This window comes from Podarcis liolepis (assembly GCF_965112155.1).
Source record: "Podarcis liolepis genome assembly, chromosome: 14".
Taxonomy (NCBI): Eukaryota; Metazoa; Chordata; class Lepidosauria; order Squamata; family Lacertidae; genus Podarcis; species Podarcis liolepis.
In genome coordinates, this window is record NC_139569.1 from 14,426,463 (window position 1) to 14,452,095 (window position 25,633).

The window sequence follows — 25,633 nt, forward strand, 5'->3', positions numbered from 1 at the left end:
TTTATTTCCAGTGATTATTTATTTGGTACAATCAAAAAACTATTTCCTTTGAAGAAATGCAAAGGTCAGCTCTGCAAACATGTTGCACAGTGGGCAGCATAACATAAAAGTTTCGTGTACATTAATGCCTTATAAAATTATGGTTGGCAGAATGCAAGGGCTATGTGGCATTTCCGACCCAAGTGTTTCTGCAAAACAGTGCAAAGAACTAATGTTCTTCAATATATGTATATACGATGAGAAGGATCACAGCCTATGGCACCAGGCAAGGGTATTTTGCAACAGCGACAGATTTGCTCTGATGCCACCATGAACTTTGGCATTCAGTGGTGTCTTGTCTTCTCTGGCTGCATTTGGTTAAATTACTGAGATGTAACAAAGGGATGGGCCAGCTGTATGTTGATTAGATGAGTGTTAATGGAGCAGGTGGAGCTGTGGTCTAAACCACTGAGCCTCTTGGGCTTGCTGATCGGAAGGTCAGTGGTTCAAATCAGCACGAGAGGGTGAGCTCCTGTTGCTCTGTCCCAGCTCCTGCCAACCTAGCAATTCGAAAGTATGCCAGTGCAAGTAGATAAATAAGTACTGCTGTGAATGGAAGGTAAATGGCATTTCCGTGCACTCTGGTTTCCATCTCGGTGTCCCGTTGTGCCAGAAGCGGTTTAGGCATGCTGGCCACATGATCCAGAAAGCTGTCTATGGACAAACGCCTGCTCCCTCGGCCTGAAAGCGAGATGAGTGCCGCAACCCCATAGTCGCCTTTGACTGGACTTAACCATCCAGGGGTTCTTTACTAAAGGACCATTGACAGTTAAATCCAGTCGCAGATGACTCTGTGGTTGCGGAGCTCATCTTGCTTTACAACCATGTGCAACCATACTCCTCAGCAACACAAAGGAAGGGAAATATATGAATAACTTGGGGATGGGATAGAGATTAGTTCAGTTCATATTTTAATACAAACTTACCAGATTTGCACTTCCCAAACCAATACATTGGGGGGGGGGAAGCAGCTCTCCTTTAAAATCCACATTTTACTGAATTTTGCAATGAAGTTTTCCAACCAAAGAATGTGTACATAGATGCACCTAGAAGTGCGCACATGAAAATAATACCCCCAAATTTGTGATGTTATGGGAAATTGTTTGCAAAAATCTATAAATTAGGTAGTGTTGCATACAAAAAATGCATCTATTAGGAGAAATGCCGGCAGGAATGCCTATGGGTTTTTGCGCAGACTAAGACAAACTAATCTAGAAACCGATTTAAGATTGGAAAAACTAGAAACCAGAATGAACAAATTTGCCCATTGCTAGAATGAGCTGAAGAACTGCAAGCTGTAGCAAACTACACATCCATTGCATTCTACATAGCTGGGTCTCTCCAGAAGTTGCTGGGCTACAGCTCCCATCATTTCTAACCATTAGCCATGCTGCCTTGTGATGGATGGGAGATGGAATCCACCAACTTCATCTGAAGGGCCACAGGAAATAATAATAATAAACATGTAACGGAGAAGAATTCCTGATGTATTGCAGGTTCACATTGGCAACAAAGGCTGCATTCTCATTGCAATTTTGCACATTATATTTGAGCTTTCACAAGATGTAGAAAGGCAGTTCTGGAGAACTAAAGGAATGGAATGTAGTTTCATGCTCATTTCCATGTTATTTGGGTCTAGAAAAAAAATCAATTTGCAGCCCGACAACCTGGAAAATCACAGGAGCTTCACATGGCAATTTGCCCATCTTTTTCATGGGTCCATGCTATGAAGAGTTGTGAAGTGACACTCTCTGCTCATTTTAAGGCTTGTGCCTTTTCAAAACAGTTGGCCTGCTAAGAAAGCATGCTGGTATTTTGGCACAGAAAGTCATGCCGAAAAGGTAAAGCTAAGAAGAATGGTGGAATGTCAAGATATTCATATGAAGAGAAGCAAACTTAGGAGAAGGTATAGTTATTGTTGCTGGACAGCGTGAATCCCTTTGCTTGAGATATCAGAGCTTAGCAATAGATTAGGGTATGAAGGCAAGATGGGGAAACTCTCCATCGTCAGAGTGAACAGCTGATTGCAGGGCGATTCTGTATATGCAAATGCCCTTCCGAAGCTAGACAGTCCCCCACTCTCTTTTCCGTAAAACGTTCCTTCGCATTTTCCCTGCAGCTGTCTTTGGCAGCTCTTGGACAAACTCGACCTAGAAAAGTAAAAGACATTGACGTCATTTATCGCAGTCACATTACCATGGCTCACAAGAGTTTAGTGCTTTTCATGTGAGTGGAAGTGTCAAGTTAATGGCTTCTTCCAGCCAACAACAACAACAACAACAACATCTCCCCCCTGAAAACGTCTCCAGTCTACAATCATTGTTATTATTCATTAGACTTGTTCGTTACTTGAAGGCCTCCAAGCAACTTAACAGGCATACAAAAATTAATATAAATATATTACACCTTACAAAGCTAACAAAACAACTCTTGTAACAGCTGGAGGAAGCTTTGGTAGCACACTGGGAAGAAAAGGTTATCACGGTTATCCCAAGGCCTGGCTGGAAAAAGGAAAGGCTTGACCTGACACTGAAAATATGTCAATGAAGGCACCAGATGGACATTGCTGGAGACAGCATTCCACAGATGATGATGATGAAGAAGAGTTTGGATTTGATATCCCGCTTTATCACTACCCTAAGAAGTCTCAAAGCAGCTAACATTCTCCTTTCCCTTCCTCCCCCACAACAAACACTCTGTGAGGTGAGTGGGGCTGAGAGACCAGAGAAGTGTGACTAGCCCAAGGTCACCCAGCAGCTGCATGTGGAGGAGCAGAGATGCAAACCCGGTTCACCAGATTATGAGTCTTAACCACTACACCACACTGGCTCCTTTGTTGAATAGCCAGTTGAATAGCCACAACTGACAAGGCCCTTTCCCTTGTCACTACCCTCCAAGCCTTCCTCAGATGAGGGACCTGGAGAAGGGCCTCTGAAGATCTAAGGGCCCTAGTGGACCAGAGTGAAAGCCAATGCAGTCCAGACTCTTCTTTCTCACAGTGGCAGCCAGGTGCTGCTGGAAAGCCTACAAGCAGAACAGGAGTGTAATCACTCTGTTCCCTTGCAGGTAGTAATTCAGATCCTTGTTGCTACTGAAGCACAAGGAAGGAGGATCCTGCCACCATGACTAGTACCCATGGACAGGGCTGGGCAATATCTGGTTTTCAACATCGCGATATATCATTAGCTAAACATCTTGATATGCTGATATATCACGATGTCTGAAATAAGGAGGGTGCTATGTAGAGGCATTGGCTGTTTTCCCGGTTTTCCCTGCATTGTGATTTTTGCCGGAGCCTGTTCTTGTGGTTTGCAGGAGGCAGGGGAGACCTGAGCAAGCAGAGTTAACAGAGGCTGCAGGAATCGGGAGAAGATTGATAGATGGACTGTTGGTCTGACTTGGGATAAGGTCGCTTCCTCTCTTCCTACAACAATATCACATACAGAGAACCAGTGAAATCATTGCTGTCTTCCTGTACCTAGAGTCATGAGCAGGGAAAAGTCTCCCAGATCAGCACGAAGCCACTAGGACGCATATCACATCAGTCCAACAGGAAAGTGAGACACAACTTCTTGATTTCCCAAAGTTTGACTTCTCAACACACACTGCCATTTCCTGGTTAGGACCTGGGAAGATACTTGCCTTTCTAGGATACTTGTAAGGAGCAGTCACCTTTTTCACATGATCCTGGAGCTCCTTGATTAATTCTTCTGGGTCATGTGATAAAAAGGCAGGTGACAAGACGACAAAGGCTTTCACCACCTATAGGATGCCAATTGTATGTGCTTTAATGACTCAGAGAGAAAAAGTAGATTTCAGTGTGATTAAGTGCTTGGTGTAGCAAAAGACACTCCATTCTATTCCCCCTTCCCCTCGTCCCCCTACAGTCAGCCAGCATTTCACATCCACTAAGCATGCTCTATTCTCATGTAGTTTCACCCCACTTAGGAAATTCCCCTCTAAATATTGCAAATTTGGGGGTTCCCCTGAGCCTGCTATTGCCCCAACTCTTGAGCATGGATGGCGCCATTTTATCTACAGAAGGATTCTCACTTGGAGAACTACAGGCCAAGATGGATCCAGATTGGATTATTGTAACTCACTCTACGTGGGGCTGCCCTTGAGACTGACCCAGAAACTCCAGCAGGTGCAGAATGCCGCGGTGAGACTCCTTACGGGGTCCTCGCTGTGAGATCACATTCACCCAGTGCTATACCAGCTGCACTGGCTCCCGATGGAGTACAGGATCAGGTTTAAGGTGCTGGTTTTAACCTCTAAAGCCCTATACGGCCTAGGACCCTCGTACCTACGGGACCGCCTCTCCTGGTATGTCCCACGGAGGACCTTACGGTCTTCAAACAAAAACATCTTGGAGGTCCTGGGCCACAGAGAGGTTAGGCTGGCCTCAACCAGGGCCAGGGCTTTTTTGGCTGTGGCTCCAATCTGGTGGAACGCTCTGTCACAAGAGACTAGGGCCCTGCGGGACTGACATCTTTCCGCAGGGCCTGCAAGACAGAGCTGCTCCACCAGGCCTTTGGCCAGGGCACAGCCTGACCCCCTCCTTTGGCAATCCTCACAGAATTCCAGCCCAATGGTTGCCATTAATTTGATTTGATCTGATTTTATAATGAAATGATTTTAGAATGTTGTATTCTTTTACTGTTGTTAGCCACTCTGAGCCTGGCTTCAGCTGGGGAGGGCGGGATATAAATAAAATTTTATTATTATTATTATTCATAAATTAATTTTGTGTTGGCCAAGGCCAGAGCATAGCAAATATAACTGTTTGGAGGGAAGGGAAGACCAGGATTTAGGGATTCATGGAGGCTGGAAGCATCTCTAGGGAAAGGAAGATATTTAGACCCCATTGTGGTCCTGGTAAGATCATGCATTGGGCTGTTTCCCCCCCCCCCTGACTTTACATTTGTACCTAGCTGAGCTAAGGTGAGTTTGCTCACTGAGAACATTTTCATAGTTCCTTGACTTAGAAGCATCCCTGAAATGCAGTACTGCCAGTACCGCTGTCATGTTTCAAGATTTATGACGCTTTCCCCAAGCAAGCGCACTGCATGTGGCTTTCTGCTGCTGAGTATCGTGTGTTGCAGAATGTGTTGGCTGCCTGAATCTCTGTTACCTCTCCTCTCACGGGATCTGGGCTGCTGACCACAGCTGATTCCACCACAGCTGGGTGCTCTATCAAGGCGCTCTCCACTTCAAACGGGCCGATACGGTACCTAAGAGAGAAAAGGAGGTCAGTCCCATGCCTTTTGTGGCAGAGCAAATGGAAAAGCCAACTGAACCAAACCTACCCAGCCGAATTAATCAAATCGTCTGATCTTCCGACAAAAAAGAAATAACCTTCTTCATCTTTAATCGCTCTGTCTCCAGTGATATAAAAATCGCCACGTTCACTAGCTGCTGTTTTCTCAGGGTTATCCTGGCAACAACAACCAGACAACATTTCAACCAATGACTGCTGATCTGTCCCTTTTGGTAATGGTGCCTCGAGATAAAATAGCAAGGCGACTGGCTCTTGGGTTTATTACAGGGCCAGCTCCAGATCTTGGAGGGTCCTTGGACCAGATGTTGTTACTTCCTCTGCCCTATCTGAGTGGGTCCTACCTCCTCCTCTCTGTTGCCTCTATTTTCTCATATGCTCCACCAGACCCTAAACCAAACCACCATGCAAAGGGAGAGTGGATGGTTTGAAAAGAGGATTAGACAAATTCATGGATGATGAAGTTATGAACGGATTCTAGCCATGATGGCTATTTTCCATCTCCACCATCGGAGGCAGTATGACTGTGAATACCAGTTGTTGGGATTCACAAATGGGGAAAGGGCTGTTGCACCGAGGTCCTGCAAAGCCACTTCCCCTAATATAACACAGCTAGATAAGTTATTTCCACCAACGTATGCATTTTATGCAGTTTACCCTGGTATATGCCCTTGTTTGGGTACACATTCCACGACATTGCAAAATTCAGAAAAGTGCAAATTCCAAAGGATGGCTGTGTTTCAGTTTGGGTATTGTTTTGGAAAGTGCAAATGAAGAAGGTTCATCTTTACATGTGAATGGGATCAAATCCCTTCCCCCATCCCTTACCACAACCGAACCCTGTTACAAATGCAAACCCAGATCAAGAAGAGTTTGGATTTGATATCCCGCTTTATCACTACCTGAAGGAATCTCAAAGCGGCTAACATTCTCCTTTCCCTTCCTCCCCCACAACAAACACTCTGTGAGGTGAGTGGGGCTGAGAGACTTCAAATAAGTGTGACTGGCCCAAGGTCACCCAGCAGCTGCATGTGGAGGAGCGGAGACGCGAACCCGGTTCCCCAGATTACGAGTCTACCGCTCTTAACCACTACACCACACTGGCTCTCTCAAGTGAAGCTGTTAGTGAACATTTTCACCAGACCTGCTGGGGAACACCAAATCGAGTTATTATTATTATTTATTAGAAAACACTACACAAAAATGAACATAAAAACCCAAAATATCTCCATCCCGCAAGAACAGAGAAGTACAACTCATCATTAGAGCAGGGGCAGGCAACATGATGCCTTTCAGATGTTACTGAATTACAGCTCACATCTGTTGCGGCTGATGGGAGTCAAATACCTACAATATCTGGAGGGAACAGCTTTGCCTCCCCCTGGCTTAAAAAGTTACACAGGAATATGTAGCAAGAGTCTTATGTGTTGATTTTCTTCTCCTTCCTTAGTTTGCCCACTTCATCATCTCAAATAATACTTACTAAGTATCCTGAGAAAAGACAAAATGGTCGCTTGGGTTTGATCCTGATCGCAATGTACCCTTCTTGTCCAGGAGGTTGAACATTGCCTTCATCATCTACAGTCTGTAGAAACAAACAAACAAACAACAGAAGGAAGCTTCCCAAAATGCACATATTTTTGAATTGACTGGCCTTGATTTAATATTCATATGCATATCCTTGGTTCTCTGTGGCACCCATTAGGTTCTATGGAATAAATAAAAATAGAGAAAGCTTGTTCTCAGGTTTCCGTTACACTCCAAGAAATGGGAAAGAGTAGGAACATGGAGAACTGAACTATGCAAGTGAGGATTGACTTAGTAATCAATGGCCCCCATTAAGTTCTATGGTATATATATAAAGCATTGTGTGTGTGTGTGTGTGTGTGTGTGTGTGTGTTCACAGAGTTCTAGTACATGATATTCTATTGAGAAATGGAAAACATTTGAGAATCTTTAGATAAAGAAAGAGGGGGCTAATCAGTTTTCATTGATTCCCATTCAATTCTTTGGTACAAGGAAAATGGACTGCTCTTCTGGGACACAGCTGAGAAAAGAGCAAATTACTTTGCATACAGAGGACTTCCCCGCAATTCATAATAATGGGGATTTACTTGGTGACAGATAAATTTATTCTCTGTTATCCTCAAGCATTTCGATGAACACCATTCTGGTAAATTTAAGTTTGTACCTGGACATCATATGGTGGAGAAGCCATTCCTAGTGAGCCCGGTTTGATTTTCATTCCCTTTATATTGGAACATATTGTTACCTGTAAGAAAGAGAGAAAGAGGGAGAGCACAATACAACTAAATGAAATTTGGGGAAAGGGAGGAGATTGTTTTCACTGTGGCATGAGAAGACAGCATACCAATCTAAGACAAGCAAGGTTTGGTCTAGGAGCAAAGGGGATCGAGAGGTGCATGTAGAAACTAGCGCCCAGGAAAAAAGAAAGATTTACATTCCTTGCTCCGCCCACTTTTGTCCCTAGCCCCGCCCACCACTAAAATATACCCCCCAGAAGATTGGACAGAATGGAATGCAGCCCTTGGGCTAAAAAAGTTCAGTCAAAAGACTAACAAAGACAGACATACTGTTTCTGTTTGTCCATAGCCTTCATAGATATCCAGCCCCGTATGAGCCTTCCACCGCTCCATCACTTCTGGGATGAGTGGTTCCCCTCCTGTCACACAGTGCTTCAGGCTCATGAATTTGCAGCTTGAGAAGAAATGGCAACCATCAGTAGCAATCCTATAGATCAGGGGTGAGGGAGCTTTGGCCCGCCAGATGTTGCTACAACTCCCATCACCCCGGATCATCGGCTCTGCTTGCTGGGTCCCATGCCCTCACCAGATGACTCCTCTACCAAGGAGGATCTGGAGCCCCAGAAGCTCAGGAATAGCCCAGAACAATATACATGGAAGAGTTGGGACCCTTGGGGGAAGCTGGCAGGGCCCCCTCCCTGCAGAAAGGGAGCTCAGTCTGGGATGCAGAGGCAGAACAAGACCTAGGGGTGATGGTACCTCAAGAGGCAGGCCGAGACCCCCACAGCCATGAGAAATGCTCGGTTGCAGGAGACTCCTCGTGAGTAAAGGGCTATTTATTCATGGACCCTCCTCCTGAGTAGGTCTCTCTGCAGAATCTCGAAGAGGCTGCAGCAGGGCCCAGGTTGGGGTTATGGCATCTCTGTCTTAACGCCTCAATGTCTTGCTACCACCACGTTGTGTTGTACACAGAGCTAGCTGTTTTCTTCATATATTTATGGTTTTCATTTACATACATTTCAATAGTAGTTGTAAATAGTAAATCAAACATTTCAAAACTCGACTTCCTCCTCTTTCTGTGCTTCGTTAATTTTTTTATCATCATTCCCTGCATATTCTAAATTATATCAAATCATTCTTTTATTCATCTATTTTCATATATCTATATTTTAAAAACTGCAGGTTATTACAATAGTCCTGCCAATGTTTTTACAGCTAGCTGTTTTCTTACCTGGACTTTGACCCACCCTTTGACCTGTTCTTTATCTGAGCTGCTGGTGAGCTGGACCTTGGGCTACCCTCTTGTCTGAGTTCTTGTTTGAATCTCTGCTGCCCTGGACTGGAGCTCAGATGGACCCTTGCCTGAGCCCCTCTAGGAACCACTGCTTGCCTGGAATTGGACCTTGGGCTGCCCTTGGATGTTCCTGCTGCCCATACCCACAACAGTCTTGGTTATCTGGAAAGTCTCCTGCAACCTGGGACTCACCTAGAGCAGGACACTGGGGCTGATGCCAGTTGTGTTCCCGAAACATCTAGAGGGCTGTCGGTTCCCCACACCTGCTACAGAAGCACCAGCTACAGCCAGCTGGATTTGTGCTGCTGTTTTCACCTAATCCCTTGAATTCGATTAGACTGTGTTTCATAAACCACTTTGCAGTGGTATTATGCTTAACTTGATTAAGCAAATGGATTGTGCAGGGAACAGTATGCAATTTCTCTAGTCATGCAATTATTCAAATGATAGACTAGGTTAAGCATCTGTTTTCGTAACATTTGCCATGGTGTATGGGCCAGGCTCCATTCCTAAGAACATCCCAAGCCTCAAACTACAGGCAATGACTCAAGAGTGTCTCTTTCTCCCATAATGCAATAGTGTATAAATGAATTACAATCTTTCCTTACCTGCCCACACAGGTATTCTACGGTGTGAATAAGGTAAAAACACATACCCTTCAAGCGTTTTCCTGGGACATCGTGGAATTACAGAAGCCATCCCGGCTTCCGATTAGATCCCAGAAAGGCCCCACCCTTCAGCACAGCCGCTGCTGAGCTCGGCAGTGGTGCTGTGCTCTCGCACGAGTCATTTGGCTCTTGCAAGAGCACGGCACCAAAATATGCTCACGGGCTAGCAAAATTTTAACAACCCACCTCCATAAAACAAGGACAGTGATCTACTAGGAACTACAGCCGTCCGTGGTAAAGATGAGCAGCTGGAGCTCATGGGCTAGCAAAATTTTAACAACCCACCTCCATAAAACAAGGACAGTGATCTACTAGGAACTACAGCCGTCCGTGGTAAAGATGAGCAGCTGGAGCTCATGGGCTAGCAAAATTTTAACAACCCACCTCCATAAAACAAGGACAGTGATCTACTAGGAACTACAGCCGCCCGTGGTAAAGATGAGCAGCTGGAGCTCATGGGCTAGCAAAATTTTAACAACCCACCTCCATAAAACAAGGACAGTGATCTACTAGGAACTACAGCCGTCCGTGGTAAAGATGAGCAGCTGGAGCAAATGACAAGAACCTCTTGCCACCCATCCAATTCTCATCACACTTCTCTTGTGTTCATCTTTCCAGTTACACATTAGAAAGTACCTGGTGAGATCGTGCTGAACCAACATCCGGTATGCAGTAGGAGCTGTGCAGAAAGTCGTGATTGGGTATCGGTTGAGAGTCTGAACGGAGGCAATGGAAGTACAACCATTATTGCAACCTCAAATTCTGGTTTTGGAGCATAGGGTGAGATCCAGCGTTAGGAGAGTAGCTTTCGGTGGGACGTCAGAAGGAACTTTCAAAAGAAGCTCTCTTTAGAAACATCAGAAAAATGGGTATGCAGTGTAACAATGTACACAGACTGATTGCCCATCTCCTTAGCTTCTCCTTGCTGCCAGGTGGACCTCTTTTTTGACAGCCCCAGATCACTCTGGGTGGAGCTGAGCTGATCTGGGGTGATCCCATGCTGCCTCAACCTGATCCAGCTGAAAGAGGTCTACCAGAATCAGAAAGATCCAGTTTAGGACCCAGTGCACAGCTCTAGATTCTACACACATATCCCTCTCTATCTTCCGCCCAGGGAATCAAGAGGCATTATCAGAGTTGAAGGACACATTCTAGCTGGGCAAAAGTGGTCAAGGAGGCTGCAAAGCCGGACCAGTGAGGGTTGTGGCTTGGAAAGGGGTGTGACCTAGGGGGAGTCCGGTAGGCCTTCTTTAGAAGCAGAGAGGGCTTTATTTGGGTCCAGACCTTGAGGTTCCTCATTTCTGGTCCACAGACCCTACATAGCCTGGCAGAGGCTCTTGAGATCCTCAGACTGAAGTCTTTTCCATATTTGCCAAAGCTAGAATCTGAAACTTTTTGCATGAAATGCTCATCCCTTACAACTGAACCTATGACCTGCATGCAGGATGTTATGTATGCAGGCATTGTAGACTGAAGCCAGGCTGCATGAATGCAATGCAGGCCTAGGCCTTCAAGCCTCCTGGAACTCAGGAGCTTCATCTGCATAACAAAAGACATCTAAAACCCTCCAATGACATTCTTAATAGCTGGCAGGCTGCCAATCGCTGCTGAGATAGGGCCAGTGTTGTGATTTGCTAATTGCAGCATTAAGGCAGCCTATCACAGGTGGTGGGTGTGTTTTGCCTGGGCCAGCTTGAGGTATATATACTAGGCCAAGTGTCCCTGTTTGTCATTCTTGTTCTTCTTGTTCCTGATGATCCAGTAAATCCTTTTTGAGCTGAATTTCAGTCTTTGGTCATGCCCCAACCCACCTACACTCCACAGGCCTTTATTCTTACATTTATTATGACCGTGGGTTCGAATTTCAACAGGTGATGTACAAAGACACACGAGCCATTGATCCACGGAGCAAACACGCTGCTCCAAGCTGACTTCACCCATCCTGTGTCAGATGTATTCCAGAATATATCTGAAGGAGTCAGATTCATCCAGTGCCTGTTCAGTGAGAAAGAACACATTTGTATTGGCTGTTGATAGTCAGGATCCTAGGAAGCAGTTTACAGGATGTCTCGGCAGAGATGTTGCACATCTGATTTAGAGGGGACAGGGAGAGCTGGTGGAGAAGTGTAAAGTCCATATGGGCAGTGGAGTGGATCAAAGAGAGAAAACTCCTCACCTCCAGCAATGCTTTTGTCTCTGCTGACAGGTAAGACTTTGGGGAGGAAGACTAGGGCCCCACTTAGCAGAATAGAAGACCCACAGGGAACACATCATAATCTAAGTCAAGTCTAAAAATCTCTAATTGCACCACTGGCTGAGCCTGCTGCTCTGTTCTCCCCCACCAGCACCTTGCAAGTTAAGCCAAAGTTACATACATTATGTAAGTTACATAACTTGCATTAAGTAGCAGACAGTGAGACAAATAACACAGTATTGGAGGGAAACCAAACTGCAGTGCAAGAGAAACAGTGCTGACAGTGCTGAATACAGTCCAGAACAGAAATCTTACAACCTTAGTAATGGGCAATGCTGCTTTACCTGGCCCAGGGGTGCCATCTAGGGGGGAGCTGGGGGGTGCCAAGTCACACACCCCATTTTCAACCAGGGGACTGGGCCCTGTCAATATTCCATGCCCCGTCAGGCCTAGCCAGAGCCGCGTTGGGCCCCATTAAGCCTTCCCGTGGATGTGACAGTCCCCATCAGGCCTCCTTCTGTCACATGACATCATACTTCTGCTGCCCCCCAAAAGTTGGACAGAACCCAGCACCTGTGCCCCCGATTGAGCCTCCCATCCTTCTGATCCACCTGCCTTCCTCTTAACCTGAAGCTTTCCAATCCTGTCAGGGCCCTTTGCACCCTAATCTAAAATGGCGTTGCACTGTTTTGCCACCGCAAGAGTTTGAAAGAAGTCAACGGGCGTTACCTGCCGCTTGATGTAAATCCAATCCCGTAACTGCAGTGGGAATGTTCCACCATTTTGGGAGACCCTGTGCTTCCACTTGTAAAGTAGATGATCATGGGCTCGTCGCTTGTTGTCTTAACACAGTCGTGGCTGGCAGGTGCTGCTCTTAAAAACATTGACATCGTACGGGATCAATGTGAAACATGCATTTCATGAATGAAACCCCCTGGCAAGCTTCCCAAACTATACCAGCTTGGCACAAATCCAATGGATTGCTGTACAGCATCCAAGTTTCTCGGTCACCAAGAAGTTTTCTAGGCATGCTCCAAAGACACCCCCCCCCAAATTTGTCCATTTAAATAAATTTAAAATGGATTATATATTTTTAGTGTGTGCTCTCGTAGGTATCCCACTGTGGTGCCAAAAGGATTTCTGAGCCTGTCAAGCTCTTCCAAATTTGTCTATTAAAAAAAAACACCTTTAAAAATGTTTTAACTAACCACTCCTGAAGAGTCCTTGCTGTGGTGTCAAAAGATTTTTGTGATCTTACTGATACCCCCAAATGAGTTCTTTTTTAAAAAAAGAAATAAAATTGGCTATCCCCACTTTTTCACTTCAGCTCCAGCCCCCTTAACACATGACCCCTGAAGGGTTTGTTGTGGGTCAATCTGGCCCTAGGCCTGAAGATAGTTATCCACCCTTGGTTCTATCTGTGCTTCCACCTACACCCAGCTGGTAAATAAATACCAATGTTACAAAACATCACTGAGTCCTCAGTGACTTTCTTCCAAAGGAAACTATAACTGAGTAAGTGTTGTATACCTGGAACATCTTAGCAGAGTGAGCATAGCGATTGTTTGCTCTCGTTTCATGCTCTGTCCATTGCAGTACTTACTGGAAGAGATCCTTGAAGTTCATCCAGCCATCTCTGCTGCTGTCGGACACAAGAAGCTTGGTTTTCAGAAAATTGCATTCAGACAGGACTGAGTCCACTGCGGGGGCCAGCGTGTCGCTGACCACGATGCATTTGGCTTTGGAAGCCTGTAGCCTGTAGGAGATGTCTTTGGCTGTTAACTGGGGCGTCCCTGGGATGAAAACAATGCCTAGAAAGGAACCAGGCAATGAAGTGAGCAGAGAACTCAGAAAGTCTCCTTGCTTGGAAAAACTGCACGCACAGTGGTATCTCATTCGAGGATAATGCGGTGGTTAAAGCAGGTGTGCTGAACCTCAGATAAATGAATCAGTAGCATAAGAACATAAAGAAGAGCTCTACTGGGTCAGAACAAAGGTCCATCTAGATCAGCATACTGTTTTCACAGTGGCTAACCAGATGTCTCTAGGATGCCCATTGTGATGGCCTGGGACTCAGGCTCGGACTCGGAGCCAGAGGAGTCTCAGTCCGCACTGGATCCTTTGCCTCAGGTGGCATCTGAACCTAGTCTGGGGCCTGATTCTGAAGAGCCTGATCCTGCCCTGGCTCCAGATGCAGGGATTACCTCGTTGCACTCTGCTGGGCAATCATGTGCAGCTGCTCTACTACCAGTTGGGTCAGGAGAGGCTGAGGTGGCCTCTGGGTCTAGTAACCCACCGACATCTCCCGAGCTGCAGAGACTCAGGTCTGAGAGAAGGAGAGACCTGAGTACTCGCAGGAGGAGTGCTCGCCTTCGGGCGAGATAGGGAGGTGAGCCACTGGGAGATCAGGACCGGCCGTTACCCCGACAGAGATAAAAGGCTGTTGGACCCCACCCTGGGTTGCGGGAACAACATTGCTGTTTGCCAGAACCTGCCTGTGATCCTGTGCCTGACCTTGCCTGGTTTCCTGCCTCGTGTCCTGCCTTGGTCCTGTCGGACTGACTCCTCGCAGAATCCTTGGATTCAGGACTGGACCTGGACCGCGTTACTTGGGTTACACCTGGGCCCAGCACACCCATAAACAGAGTGTAATAATTCTCTTCCACACATGATCCCTAGCCACAGTTATTCAGAGGCACACTGCCTCTGATACCTGAAGGTAGTACAAAACCGTCAGGGCTAATAGCCATTGATAGCCTTATCCTCCATGTGTTTGACTATTCCCTTTTAAAGCCTTCCAAGCCTTCTTCTAAAAGGTTTATCTAGAACTGCTTCTGCTCTGCCTCTGCAGTCAAAGACAGGAATTCTTCTGAATAGCACTTGCTGGAAACCGCAGGAGGGGAGAGTGCTCTTGTGCTCAGGTCTTGCTTAAGGATTTCCCACAAGGATCTGGGTGGCTTCTGTGAGAACAGAACACTGATCTGGATGAGCCATTGGCCTGATCTAGCAGACTCATCTTATGTTCTTATTCTGGGAAATAATGTCGCAGCCGAAATAAAATTTCACATGTTGCTAGATAAGCAAAGGGTTAAGACACATGGAGTTTCTCCTGTAAATTCCTAGAGATGGGGCTCTGTGAGGTCACATCCTTTGCTTGCCCTGGCAGGAAAAGTAAACATAGGAAAATAATCGTTAGTACTTCCTTAAATGTATTTTTAACCTTCTGTTGGAAGCCGCCCCGAGTGACTGGGGAAACACAGCCAGATGGGCGGGGTAGAAATAATAAATTATTATTATTATTCCTTCCTGCTCAGAGCTCAGTTTTCTTTCTTCGCCATGTAACCAACAGAGAAAGGATGTTACTAGACTCCATTTTTTATTTCAACCATGTATTTTGTAATCTAGAAGTACAGTGGTACCTCAGGTTACATACGCTTCAGCTTACAGACTCCGCTAACCCATAAATAGTGCTTCAGGTTAAGAACTTTGCTTCAGGATGAGAACAGAAATCGTGCTCCAGCGGCACGGCAGCAGCAGGAGGCCCCATTAGCTAAAGTGGTGCTTCAGGTTAAGAACAGTTTCAGGTTAAGAACGGACCTCCAGAACAAATTAAGTACTTAACCTGAGGTACCACTCTATATTCTGCCTTGTTTGTTTTTCACTGCTGCTTACCGCTGAATCAAGTTTGAAGCTTTATGTAAGTGAACAGTAATTTTATTCTTACATTACATTACATTTAAACCAAATGAAAGGGATAAAATGGGAAGATCTAGTCTGCTAAAGCATCCTGGATAATTACTAATAAGGTTAAGCAACCTTTGTCCCAGAAATTTCTACATTTGATGCTGCAAAGGGATGCTAAATTTTAAGCTCTGCTAACTAAACATTAAAGGTAAAGGTAAAGGTACCCCTGCCCGTACGGGCCAGTCTTGACAGACTCTAGGGTTGTGCGCTCATCTCACTCTAGAGGCCGGGAGCCAGCGCTGTCCGGAGACACTTCCGGGTCACGTGGCCAGTGTGACGAAGCTGCTCTGGCGAACCGGCACCAGAGCAGCACACGGAAACGCTGTTTACCTTCCCGCTATAAAGTGGTACCTATTTATCTACTTGCACTTAAGGGTGCTTTTGAACTGCTAGGTGGGCAGGAGCTGGGACCGAAAGACGGGAGTTCACCCCGCTGCGGGGATTCGAACCGCCGACCATGCGATCGGCAAGTCCTAGGCGCTGAGGTTTTACCCACAGCACCACCCGCGTCCCTAACTAAACATTGGACTCACACAAATAAGAGGAAGGATAAATAATAAAACAATATCCTATCCTGCCCTCCAAATCCACCCAACACTAATGACTCTTTTCTTGCCCATAATATTGACTAACCTGTCCTCATACAAGCCACGCTTAGTAGCCACCATTCTGGAATCCGGGGTAGAACTGTCATGATCCGGTCACCTCTTTGCAAGCCGCATGGACCAAGGAGCATGTTGGCAGCTTTCCGGGATAAGACTCCCAGTTCCTCAAAGCTCCACTTCACCTCTTTGCTCTGGTCGTCCACCCACCAGAAGGCTGGGTATGGAGATCTCTTTCCCTCCTAACAGACAACCCAAAAAGCTAAAATAAGATGAAAGACAACTAAAAATGATGCCTAATCCACAGGGCCAAGCACATGCACCAGTCAGATAGGATTTTATGACCAACAGGGAAAGGTAAGGGAATGAAAGAGCAGGCAGGAGTACTCTAGGAATAGACTTGCCTTGGAAGCAGTCATCATAGGGAGCTGTCTTATACTGAGTCAACTCATGGGCCCATCTAGCTTGGTATTGTCTACAATGAATTGGTGTGGGTCATCCCTGAGGAGTGCTTCCGGGTGAGCACCGTTTGTTTTTAGCTCCGCAGTTTGCTCAAGTTTTCATTGTTTTAAAGACCTTTTGAAGTCCTAATTGTTCCAAAACCATTTCTTTCTTTTATTTGGTTGTATTACTGTAAGCAACTGCATGTTGTTGTTTTTTAGGTAAAGGTAAAGGGACCCCTGACAATTAGGTCCAGTCGTGGCCGACTCTGGGGTTGCGGCGCTCATCTTGCTTTATTGGCCAAGGGAGCCGGCGTACAGCTTCCGGGTCATGTGGCCAGCATGACTAAGCCACTTCTGGCGAACCAGAGCAGTGCATGGAAACGCCATTTACCTTCCCGCCGGAGTGGTACCTATTTATCTACTTGCACTTTGACGTGCTTTCGAACTGCTAGGTTGGCAGGAGCAGGGACCGAGCAACGGGCGCTCACCCCATTGCAGGGATTTGAACTGGCGACCTTCTGATTGGCAAGCCCTAGGCTCAATGGTTTAACCCACAGCGCCATCCGTGTACCGTTGTTGTTTTTTATCAATAACTTTTTAAATCTTGTCATCTGTTTTGGCTGCGGTGAGCCTGCATGTGTGTTGGGAGTCGCCCTTCGCTTGGCGTTTTTGTTTGTTTGTTTGTATCTTTTTGATTTAATTGCTGGACAAGATACTCTCCAGTTAGTTGCTGAACTGCCTAGAGTTTCTGCTTCTGTCTCTGCTTCTTCTGGTTGAGAGGAAAAGGTAATGTCTTGCCCAGGCATAGACAAAGGCCGGCCCTCCAGATGTTTGGGACTACAACTCCCATTACCCCTAGCTAACAGGACCAGTGGTCAGGGATGATGGGAATTGTAGTCCCAAACTTCTGGAGGGCCGGAGTTTGCCTATGCCTGGTCTTGCCAGTGACGGCGTTTGCAACAAGAGAGGAAAGGTTCCTGTCTTTGTTCTCCCCCATTTACCGCCTGCAGCTTTCCTTTCATCGGTGAAGTTGCTACGAGGAGTTGCTAAAACTATTCCTGACGTCGAGGGGGAAGTTATAAATTACAGGGGGCTGCATATTCAATATAATATGAAACAAATCTCTGCAATGAATGGCAACAGCTCTCCTGGGTTTCAGACAGCGATCATTCCTAGGTCAGAGGTCATTCCCAACCTGGGACCTCAGGCATGCAAAGCATGTGGTCTGCCACAATGAATGGGAGGGGGAATTCACTTCTGTTTGCATTATAATGAGAAAATACCTAATTTGGAATTTTTGAACCAAAATGTGAACTGAAACATGGTTATCCTTTGAAATTTGCATCTCTCCGAAGTTTGTGATGCAGTTCTCCAACCAAACGGTACCAAAAAAAAATATATTAAGGGAAATTATGCACAAAGAATGCATTCGTTCATGAACATACCAACATGCATCACATTCGGTAAAAGAGCTTTCCAGTATGCAGCTTAGTTTAAAAACTTCCCACAAAAAACACTGCTAGGAGAAATTCGCAGGCTTATGCTGATGAATTTTCGTGAGGATTAAAACAATCACAAATTGTTGCAAGAATGTGGAGATTTAAAATTGGAAAAATAAGGAAGTCAGAGACATCAAAACTGGTTGATTCATCGATACCTGTCTACAACTGAATTAGCTCCATAGTCAGCCCAGGTAACTCAAGGCAAATAAAGGGAGCTTACAGAAATCATGGATCAGAATCCTACCAATGACTAGAGTTAGATAACCTGTGTGACCAAATCCAAGACTTCCTTCAGTCTCTTAGTTTGGGGAACACATAACTGAACAAAGCCACAGGTCCCCTGTACTCCACGGAGATCATAAAAGCATACCTATAGTAGCATCAATATCCTGTTTTCCTGCCAGCCATGAATGTCTTCCTAAAGCAGACAAATTCATACCTTTTCCACTTGGGTCCACCTGTCCAGAACATCACTAGCAAAATTGAAGTACTTGGGCACTTCCTGTTCACACCGGTTTATAGCTTCGTAGTGTGAGGTGATTGGAGAGGCAAGGTGTCTTTTGACTTGATGGAGCAATGTGTGAGGTGGCCGCAGATTCCAGAAGCATTTAAACAAGGCCTTCATTGCACCAGAGCAAAAGGCAGCTTGAGAACATCAACTTGGATTTTTCTGCAATGACGTGTTGTAAAAGCAGAAATGTTTTTCTGAAAAAAAAAACTTTTGCAGTTAACAGAAACATCTGATACATTAGGAACATTGTAAAATACATTATACCAAGTCAGTATTGTGTTAGATGTGCCAATCTAACAGTATTTGTTAGATGTGCCAATAGACTGACTTGCAGAATATTTCTGACTACACACTAGAGGTTGACTGTTTCCACAGAATCACTCAAAAGCATACAGGGGAAATGTGTGATGTTGGCTTCTCCAGTTTTTGCTTGTTTCTTCTTGTTTGAGGTAAAGATCTTGAATCCAGGAGATGAGGGAGGTTGTGAGCAACTTGGGTGAAAGCACTTGGGGCTACCTTTGAAGGTGACCCGGAAACTACAATTAATCCAGAATGTGGCAGCTAGACTGGTGACTGGGAGTGGCCACCGAGACCATATAACACATGTCCTGAAAAATCTACATTGGCTCCCAGTACATTTCCGAGCACAATTCAAAGTGTTGGTGCTGACCTTTAAAGCCCTAAACAGCCTTGGCCCAGTATACCTGAAGGAACATCTCCACCCCATCGTTCAGCCCAGACACTGAGGTCCAGCTCCGAGGGCCTTCTGGCAGTTCCCTCACTGCGAGAAGTCAAGTTACAGGGAACCAGGCAGAGGGCCTTCTCTGTAGTGGCGCCCGCCCTCCCAACAGATGTCAAGGAGATAAACAACTATCTGACTTATAGAAGACATCTGAAGGCAACCCTGTTTAGGGAAGTTTTTAATGTTTGATGTTTTATCGTGTTTTTAATATTCAACCAGATGGGTGGAGTATAAATAATAAATTATTATTATTATTATTATTATTATTATTATTATTATTATTATTATTAGCTATACAGTGTTGGAAAATGAAGTGGTCGGTTATGGAAGGTCAGAGAGAGCACACCTTTCCAGTATCTCTTTCATTCTACTTACTACACTGGGGATATTCTTACATTCTACTGTCCCTGCAGAGAAGTCAGCTCCACCTGGGAGACGAGAGTTCAAATCCCCACTTGGCCATGAAATTCACTGGATGACTTTGGGTCACTCACTGCCTCTCGGCCTAGCCTACCTCACAGGGTCATTGTGGGATTAAATAGGGGGGGGGGGGACTCTTGGATGCTACCTTGAGTTCCTTGGAGACAAATGTGGGACATGAATCCAATAAAGAAATACTAAAGGAATATGCTCACTTGTGACGAGTACAAGGTTTTTTGGGTTTTTTTGCAAAAGCTTCTTCTAGGCCTATAACAATCTTTTTAAATAGAATTGGGGGCAGCGCTTGTCACAACAGCTTATTTCTCCCCCCCCCCCCCTTTTGGCAGTGGGGTATTGCCGTTCTCATTAAGCTCCCAGTTTTTGTTCTGCAAGGCTGTTTGTGCATGAACCTATCTTTCCCTGAAGCCGCTGCACACAGGCTCATTATATTAAGTATTCTGTGTGCTTAATGATAACAGGGGGGAAAGGTGCATTGTGGGTCATTTTCAAAGACTGCTTGTCATTGAGAGCACAAAAGCGGCACTTTAGGTAGGGAATGTTTTCCAGCTTGCAGGGTGGATCAAGAACTGGGTCACAAACCATTTTTGACAAATGGATGGGACCACCCACCTGTAAATCATCTGATGTCATTACTGTGTCAGGTGACAACTTCAAAGCCCAGGTAGGGCTGGGAATGCCCCCTGCCTAAAACCCTGGAAAGCTGCTACCTGTCTGTGTAGACAGTACTGAGCTGGGTAGGCTAGTGGTATGAGACAGTTTCTATGTTAACTATGATATTTTTTTAAAAAAATAATATTTATTACTTTTCCAACAATTTAAACACTACAAAAAACACAAAAAAGATAAACAATACAATACAGTACAAAAACACTACATAACACTAACACATTAAACTAACAAAACAAAACAAAAACAGTTTAAAACACATCAAACAATTTCAATATCTTATCTTTCATTCACTTATTTCAACGACCTCCTCACACCTCCCTTTTTGTATTCCACTTCTGTTAATTGTTTCAACAATTCCTTTCCATCTTCCTCTGTTTTCTATCCTATAATTATCTTACACTTTCTAACCTTATTTTTTCCTTTAATACTCTATTAGTCTATTTATACTTAATTCCTTATAACATTTCTAATAAAGCCATATAACATCATTCCAACATTTTTCTAACATTCATTAATTTTACAGTATTTCTGTAAATAGTCTTTAAACTTTTTCCAGTCTTCTTCCACCGACTCTTCTCCCTGGTCTCGGATTCTGCCAGTCATTTCCGCCAGTTCCATATAGTCCATCAACTTCATCTGCCATTCTTCCCGGGTGGGTAAATCTTGTGTCTTCCAATACTTCACGATAAGTATTCTTGCTGCTGTTGTGGCATACATAAAAAAAGTTCTATCCTTCTTTGGCACCAATTGGCTGACCATGCCCAGGAGAAAGGCCTCTGGTTTCTTCAGGAAGGTATATTTAAATACCTTTTTCATTTCGTTATAAATCATCTCCCAGAATGTCTTAATCCTTGGGCATGTCCACCAAAGGTGAAAGAATGTACCTTCAGTCTCATTACATTTCCAACATTTATTGTCGGGGAAATGGTAAATTTTTGCAAGCTTGACTGGTGTCATGTACCACCTATAGGTTAACTATGATAACTATTGTACAGTGGTACCTCTGGTTGCAAACGGGATCCGTTCTGGAGGCCCATTCGCAACATGAAAAGAGTGCAACCCGCAGCGGCACGTCTGCGCACGCGCAGGTTGCGATTCACTGCTTCTGTGCATGCGCGTGACGTCATTTTGCGCTTTTGTGCATGTGCGAACGGCGAAACCAGGAAGTAACCCTTTCCGGTACTTCTGGGTTGCCACGGGACGTAACCTGAAAGAACGTAACATGAAGCGGACATAACATGAGGTATGACTGCAATGAAATTTGTGATGTCCTATATTTAATAAATAACCCCTGAATAGAGGTGAAATCAGAATGATCACCATCATGTGTCAATTTCTTTGACACAGCAATGAACATAACTTCCTTGAACCAGTTACCTAGGGCCAGTGATTTTTTTCCTGGGGGGACGCAGGGGTACGCATACTCCTAAACATTTTGTGAATTTTGTACTTTTGTCCCTTTACTTTTCCTAATTTGAACTATAAAATGGTGGTTTTCTTGAGTCAAAATGAGAGTACCCCTAAACATTTTTTAAGGAAAAAAAGCACTGCCTAGCGCATCGCATGAAGTGTCTCTCCAGTCTTGAGTGGATACTAACTGAACAGCTACCAGAAGGTAAACGTAGAAGATCTGCTTTACCTTTGTCAAAAACAGGCAAAATATGTCATCTAGGACCCAGGATTTCATTTTGACCTGTGAGCACGCCAATTTCTGTAATCACGTGTGGCAGCCATTTATGGAAGATCAGTTTTCAATTTGACAAAATGCTTAAACCTGTTTCGGGTGGTTTTATTGTTTTAGAGTTTGTCATATTGATCTATTGTTCTTAGAGTGTTTCCGCACTTTATTTTTCTTTCACCCTGTGCACCACATGGTTGGTTTTATGCTACTGAAGCAGACTTTCAACTCGTTGAGCTAATAAGTAAGATGGACCAGTGCTATGACTTGGTATAAGCGGAGCATCCCAGGCAGCGGCGGAGCAAGCCAATCAGGCGCCTGTGGCGGTGTGCGTGCCCTGCGCCCAGGGGCGGGGCCAGCCACCAGTGGGGCGGGGCCAGCCAGGGCAGGACGCTCCACAGAGCCCCTGAGGAGTCTGCCTGCCTCCTCCCACTCATCTGCCTGACAGCTGGGGGGGCGGCTGGTGGACCATTTGGGGCAGCGAGGAGTCTGCCTGGCACCCAAGCTGCTGTGTCACTCCCAGGAAAGACGCGTGGCTCAGGCGTGCTGCAAGCCCCGTGGTGAGTGCCACCCGGCATTTTGTCACCCCCCTCAGTGGTGACACCCGGGGTGTAACACCCCCACCACACACCCTTCCTCCGCCCCTGACCCTAGGTTCCTAAAGTGTTAGCAGCTTTAACAATTCAAAGAGGGAGCAGACTCTATTCGCTTTGCAGTGAGCCCTGTCCCCTATCTCTAATTGTGTGGGAATTAAGCCACGTGGCCTGCTGATAAGGCCATGGACATTTTTAACCAGAGCAGACCCAGGCTAGGTCCCCTTTCTCCTCTTCCGTGGTGTCTGCAACATCCTGGAAGGCCAGAATGAGAGCTCTGTGGCTGCTTCTCCTGACTGGTTTAGCATGCCTTCCTCTTTCTACTGCAGAAGGTGGCATTGGCCCATCAGAGAAGAAACCAAAGAAAGCCAGACTGTCCCAAATCAAGGAGGAGGACAATGTTCTGGTGCTGAAAAAGAGCAACTTTGACAGGGCTCTGAATGGAACACAGTACCTGCTGGTGGAGTTCTGTAAGTACTTCTTCTTCCAAAAGAGATATTACTATCTACAGCGGTACCTCGGGTTACATACGCTTCAGGTTACATACGCTTCAGGTTACAGACTCTGCTAACCCAGAAATAATATCTTGGGTTAAGAACTTTGCTTCAGGGTGAGAACAGAAATCTCGTGGCGGCGGTGAGGCAGCAGTGGGAGGCCCCATTAGCTAAAGTGGTGCTTCAGGTTAAGAACAGTTTCAGGTTAAGAACGGACCTCCAGAACGAATTAAGTACGTAACCAGAGGTACCACTCTATCTATCTATCTATCTATCTATCTATCTATCTATCTATCATCTATCTATCTATCTATCTATCTATCTATCTATCTATCTATCTATATCACTAGATTTCTATTTCCTCTTTCCTCCATTTTGGCCTCACAACAGCCCTGTGAGGTAGGTTAGGCTGAGAGAATGTGACTGGCCCAAGGTCATTCAGTGAGTTTCATGGATGAGCAGGGGTTTGAACCTCAGTCTAACCACTAGGCCACACTGGCTGATGAGCTAATCTTCACAAAATGGGCACTTTAAACCTGAAAGTCTAACAGTGCCGGGGATGTAGGGAAAATTTTATTCAGCTCTCATTTAAAGGTGAATCTGCCTAATTTGTACTTTCAGGGGGGGGGGGAGTACAAGAATCGAAACACAGCCATCCTGCGAAATTTGCACTTCTCTGAATTTTGTGGCACAGTTCGTCAGGCAACTCATATATACAAAAGCATATATTAGCGCAAAGCGTACCTAAAGATGCTTACATTCATGCTAACAACATGCAAAAAATGTGTGATATTAGGGGAAGTCACTCTACAAAAATGTAGATATTAGGCAAAATTGTGTGTAAGGAGAAATTAGCACTAAAATGCTAGTGAATTTTCATAAATATCACACACACACACCGATGTGGAAATGTGAAGCAAACTTAAGAATGGAAAAATGAGAAAACAAGGGAAACAGAAATCAACGTATTTGCCTCGTGGCACCTTAAACTAACTGTGCAATCCTTACAATGTCTGCTCAGAAGCAAAATAAGTCCAACTGAATCAACAAGAATTACTTCCTATGTTGTCCAGAAAGGAATGCTTCCCTTGGGGTGAAAAGGTCTCCCCAACTCTTATTTATTCCACCCTTTCCATGTGCTCTTTGAGCTGGGGTATCTAAAGGCCAACTAGTTCACTCGCCAAGCCAAATTTAGGACTTCTAAATCTCCCCCACTCCTAATATAGAAACTGAAGCCAATGATCTGCTTCAAGAAAAGAAGAAGCATATTATAAGAGAATCTAGATGCTGTGAAAGCAAGTCAAGGCGCCGTGCCCTTATTTTCTCGCTGCATAATGTATACCAGCTCATGGTGTGTTCCTGCTGTTGACTTTTCAGTTTAGTCCATTGGTATAAAAATATGCCAAGGTTGATTTTGGCTTTGATCTAGCAATAGTTGTAGTCACTTATTAACTTTTTAGCAAACTGAAAAATCAATGCAAATAATGAACATCCATTATTAGTGCAGAACGATTTTGTGGATATATGTTTTGCTAAAACATATACAGAAGAATTCTGTATATGTATATGTATATGTATATGTATATGTATATGTATATGTATATGTATATGTATATGTATATGTATATGTATATGTATATGTATATGTATATGTATATGTATTCTTCTGTATATGTATTCTGTATATGTATTCTTCTGTATATACAGAAGAATTCTGTTTGAAGTTTTGAAAATGGGATTTTGGGGCAGCAAGTGAACTTGTCGATTCTGTTTTCTGTTTTTTCTGTTTCCCTTTTTTCCAGTTCTCCATTTTTCTAGGTTTGTGATTATTATTATTATTCTCCATGGATGCCCATAAGCATTTCAGAACATTTTCTCCCTAATATACAGAGTTCTGAATGCAGTTTTTCCTGAAGTAAAAAGAATGCAAGTAATTTCCACTGATATAATGCATTCTAATATGTTGTTTTCATGAATATATGCATTTCTACGCACATTGCTTGGCTCGGAAAACAGCATCGAAAAACACGAAGTGCGAATTTTAAAGGATAATTGTGTTTTGGTTTGCAGATTGCTTTGGAAAGTGATAGGTTCATGTTACAATTTGAACAGAACTGAATTTCTCCCCTCTCCCTGGAGAATAGTCATACATGCCTTTCTTACAAAAAATAAACAAAGATAAAGGAGGTGAATATGGTATTGTGTGTTTTCTATGCGGTGGAGGGGACACACACAGAAACATTTTGAATGTAAAATGTGTTATTGTGTGTGAGTCACTGAATTTCTTGGAAGAGGCTTATTCACGCAGCTTACTCTTTGACCTTCTTATGTAACAGTGGGAGGGAAATGCATATTTTTTCTTCCGACAAAGAAAAGTATGTTCATTAGAATTATGAAACTCTGGAGGATCAAAAATTTGTTATCTAGCATGGGGTGGGGAAGGATTCTCCCCATTCCCTCCACTTCCATGGGTGCAT

The 25,633-nt window shown here is 44.7% G+C and overlaps 3 protein-coding genes across 6 annotated transcripts in view; 1 reads left to right on the forward strand and 2 right to left on the reverse strand.

Annotated features, from left to right (window-relative positions):
- Positions 1-25,633, reverse strand: part of LOC310692879 (acyl-coenzyme A synthetase ACSM3, mitochondrial-like) — a 180,227-nt gene that overhangs the window by 45,354 nt on the left and 109,240 nt on the right. The window lies entirely within an intron of this gene.
- Positions 1-25,633, reverse strand: part of ACSM5 (acyl-CoA synthetase medium chain family member 5) — a 26,699-nt gene continuing 1,066 nt past the window's right edge. For 2 of the 4 annotated variants that reach the window (XM_083474353.1, XM_083474354.1), the window contains 13 exons: positions 18,468-18,733; positions 16,115-16,325; positions 13,341-13,548; positions 12,467-12,610; positions 11,382-11,538; positions 10,180-10,259; positions 7,912-8,035; positions 7,509-7,589; positions 6,801-6,902; positions 5,349-5,476; positions 5,174-5,273; positions 3,682-3,801; positions 1-2,189 (listed from right to left, as the gene is read on the reverse strand). In XM_083474353.1, the coding sequence (XP_083330479.1) occupies positions 2,103-2,189; positions 3,682-3,801; positions 5,174-5,273; positions 5,349-5,476; positions 6,801-6,902; positions 7,509-7,589; positions 7,912-8,035; positions 10,180-10,259; positions 11,382-11,538; positions 12,467-12,610; positions 13,341-13,548; positions 16,115-16,325; positions 18,468-18,653 (1,728 nt within the window). In that variant the 5' untranslated portion in view covers positions 18,654-18,733 and the 3' untranslated portion in view covers positions 1-2,102. The remainder of the gene's footprint in view (positions 2,190-3,681; positions 3,802-5,173; positions 5,274-5,348; positions 5,477-6,800; positions 6,903-7,508; positions 7,590-7,911; positions 8,036-10,179; positions 10,260-11,381; positions 11,539-12,466; positions 12,611-13,340; positions 13,549-16,114; positions 16,326-18,467; positions 18,734-25,633) is intronic. The other 2 variants (XM_083474356.1, XM_083474355.1) reach the window with 1 other exon arrangement.
- The window catches only part of PDILT (protein disulfide isomerase like, testis expressed), a 24,023-nt gene continuing 21,243 nt past the window's right edge, over positions 22,854-25,633 (forward strand). Inside the window, exon 1 of the mRNA XM_083474373.1 lies at positions 22,854-23,132. Coding sequence (XP_083330499.1) covers positions 22,931-23,132 — 202 coding nt within the window. The 5' untranslated portion in view covers positions 22,854-22,930. The remainder of the gene's footprint in view (positions 23,133-25,633) is intronic.